At 32.1% G+C, this 3,593-nt stretch overlaps 1 protein-coding gene across 1 annotated transcript in view; it reads left to right on the forward strand.

Moving 5' to 3' along the window:
* LOC106473517 (band 4.1-like protein 5) overlaps window positions 1-3,593 on the forward strand; it is a gene marked incomplete at its 5' end in the record, with an annotated part of 32,337 nt that overhangs the window by 4,255 nt on the left and 24,489 nt on the right. Inside the window, 2 exons of the mRNA XM_013934199.2 lie at window positions 705-825; window positions 1,270-1,357. Coding sequence (XP_013789653.1) covers window positions 705-825; window positions 1,270-1,357 — 209 coding nt within the window. The remainder of the gene's footprint in view (window positions 1-704; window positions 826-1,269; window positions 1,358-3,593) is intronic.

The following is a 3,593-nucleotide window of genomic DNA, read 5'->3' on the forward strand; positions in this document are numbered from 1 at the left end:
CACATCATGACCTCACACCCACAGGAAGAATGAAGTGGCCCACCATTGCCTAAGTGTGTGTGCGGGTGAAGAAATCTTGGGATGACTTAGGTCTAAAATCATTGTGAAGTCTTTTAAGAAGTGTGACATTAGCAATGCTCTTGATGGCACAGAAGATAATGTGTTATTTGAAGTCAGTGATTCCAGCAGTAGTGACGAAGATGAAGATTTTTCTGGTTTTGAAGATGATTAAAGTGTATCCCCATTTTCTTACTGTGTTTTAGTTTATGTTCAAGTGTTTTCTGCTTGTGTAATGTGCTGTTAGATTACTTTCACCAATATATGCTTAAATACACAAAAAACTTTTTTTCCTGAATCTGACCTGCTGAAATGGGGGTGCGTCTTATATACCCATGTGTCCTATATGCCATCAAATACGGTAGTTTTAATCATGAAACTATCTAATCTATTTTCTTTGTATACATAAACACAAACATTCATACTTGTCTCTATTCAGTATATGATCAGTTTTTATGTGATATTTTTATAAATTAGCATCGTATTCTACATGCTAAGTTAACAACATGTTAACTATTAGTTGCTTCGTGATGTCTGGGCAGTATGAAACACGTCCGACACAAAAGGTGTTGAAATGTGCATGAAAAATATATTTTAAGGATATATGTGACTTTCAGTCTCCTGAAATGTGTTCAATTCTACAACAGCTGAACTGGGGGATTACGATCCGGAAGTTCACACTCCTGGCTTCATTTCAGAATTTCGTTTTGTGCCTGAACAAACTGAAGAAATGGAGCTGGACATCTTGAGCCATTACAAAATGTGCAAGTAGGTTAAGTGATATATAACTCAAAGCAACACAGTGGTGTTTTAAAATATATATAACTCAAACATGTTTAAAATGCATACAGTTTTTTTTGTTTTTGCATGTGTAACTCTAAATTGATGCCCCCCCCCAAGATTTATAAACTAATTTGAAATTTAGTCCAATAAATTTAAAGTTTACTTCAAAAATGCAGCCAGAACAAAAGACTAACTATGAAATTTATTAATTTATTGTTTTAACTAACTTTAATGTTGTGTGAGTTTTTTTTTTTAATGTTCAATTTAAACCTGTAGTTTTTTTGTTGTTGTTGAAGGAACATGTGATGATAGGGACATATCATATAAAACAATGTACTTCAAGTTTGATTAACTTATTTTTAGACTTTAATATACAAGTAAAGTGCTGGTATAGTTTTGACATGTAGTGTGGATATTTTAATGTTTTAGGGATCAAACACCAGCTCAGTCAGAACTTAATTACCTCAGTAAAGCCAAGTGGCTGGAAATGTACGGTGTCGACATGCACACCGTACTGGTATGTATTTATTTTTTTTCCAATACAGAGAAGTGAATTAAGGAATTATATGATAAACGTTTTATGAAAATCTTCTTGTATATGTTTCCAATTGTAATAGATTAGATATTTACTCAATTATAATATCATAACTAGGACACTACTGACCAGCTAAGGAACTTAAGTCATAAATGCAAGATTTTTTGTTAGTAATTTGTGGGGAATCTAATTGCATGTCCCTTGGTGGGACAATGATAAGTTTATGGACTTACAGCTCTAAAATCTTGGGTTCAATTCCCTGCAGTGGACACAGCAGATAGCTCAGTTTGGCTTTGCTCTAAAAATAAACAAACAAATTATGATCTAATTGCATATATTATATCCTAAAATGAATTAAGGAAAGTTGTGATGGTTGTTACATAGAGTTGGGTGATTGATCGATACAATCAATTATCTATGAGAATCTATCGCATCTATTGGTGTCATGTAAAATAATCTATTAATCAAAATTAGGTTAAATCAGTTAATTGAAATTATAATTTCCAGATGTTACTGTTTTCAGTTATCCTGATTATGATTTCTTATTATTATTTTCAACTAATTCAAAGTTGTTCATTTTAATTGGCTAGTTTCAGGACTCATGAAAGTAATCAACTAATCGTTAGTCTTATATATACAACAAATCAGAGTTAGTGTTTCTGATTATTACTATTTTCGATTGTTCCATCTTCTGTTGCCATGACGGTTTGCATGCATTCTGCTTTGTACACAACTCATGAATGTGAAGGTGTGGTTTAATGGCTGTTAGTTACCTGTCTGCAGTGAGGCCTATTGTTCATGTGTACCAAATAATAGTGCAACTTTATCTTAATATACTACTAACTTTTTGCCAGCTACAAGTGTAACCAGTGTTACCTAGGGTGAGGCTGCTTTAATATAAAAAGAAAGTTCTAGCAAGTTAATATTCAATATTCTCTCAAAGACACATTGATTACTGACTAACATGCTCATTTAACTATGTTTTTCATAAATTATTAGACAGGGGCTAATAACAGTCCAACAATATTGAATACATTTAAGTCGTTTATGTATTTACACAAACAAGTAGTCTTCTGTTTAATCTTGTATATATTGTGAACCGTGGCTGGTTAATTGTGTTACACTCTTGGTTTCACACAGAGCCAAAGCCCTGAGCTACTTATACTGCTCACCGCGAAAGGTAATTATTGAGCATTTCAGTCATGCTAAGAGCCACTCAACAATAACATACGTAAATCTACATTTTTATTCTTTAAGTTACGTCACATTCTGAAATGTGAATGGTAGTGTGATTAATTCCCAACCATTTAGTGTAGAATATCCTGCAAAATAAAATTTGGCATTAACATTATTCATGCCTGTTCTCCTGTCATTTCAAAAGTAAAAGATGAGCTTTGACTACACATGCAGCTTTTCAAATGCAGGAAGCAGCCACTGTAAATGGGAGACGGACGAATGCTCAAACAGACTTTTAAAGTCCACGAAATAATTTAAATTGATAGAGTAACTTAAACAAAAGTACCTGTCACTGGGGACGGGTACTTTTGGTTGTTAGAAATAGCTCCAGTTCTGAAAAGGGAAAACAAGTCTATCACTTACACTATCTTGCAGAGTAAACTTTAAGTTGTTCGTTTTATTGGTTTTTAGCACACACATATGTAAATGTACAGTTTCTTCCAGTCTGTGCTATGAAATTTAAACATATTCATAAGTTTAATGTGTTCCTTCTAAACTTCTGACCATTTCAGTGACTTCTTGCACAGTCTTGGTCCCTGGGACTGACCTCATAACCATTTTGTGCTTGTTATAATTTTCATGCTATAACTTTTAAATTAGTAAGCAAGTGTTAACAAAATTTGACAGATTATTAGCAAACATTACAATACTTTCATATGCAAAATATCAAATTGTTTTCATTAAGTCTTAAGGTTTGTAAAGCAATGTTTTTCTTATGTTTGTTTCTTTTTGCATGTTGCCTATCTATCATGCAAATTAATATTAATTTTAAGATTAAAAATACTTTTATGCATAAGAAAATTTTGAAATTTCACATGCAAAATCTTTATAATGTCCAGATAGTTATCAAAAGTTTTATAAGAAAAAAAACTTTTATCTGTTATTTTCAATAATTAGGGGTTCGGTAGATTTGAACAATCTCACAACCACCATAAAAATTAGGAAATAAATATAAATTATGCCTCTTTCATTCTAGAATGAA

This window comes from Limulus polyphemus, unplaced genomic scaffold, assembly GCF_000517525.1.
Source record: "Limulus polyphemus unplaced genomic scaffold, Limulus_polyphemus-2.1.2 Scaffold6244, whole genome shotgun sequence".
NCBI lineage: Eukaryota > Metazoa > Arthropoda > Merostomata > Xiphosura > Limulidae > Limulus > Limulus polyphemus.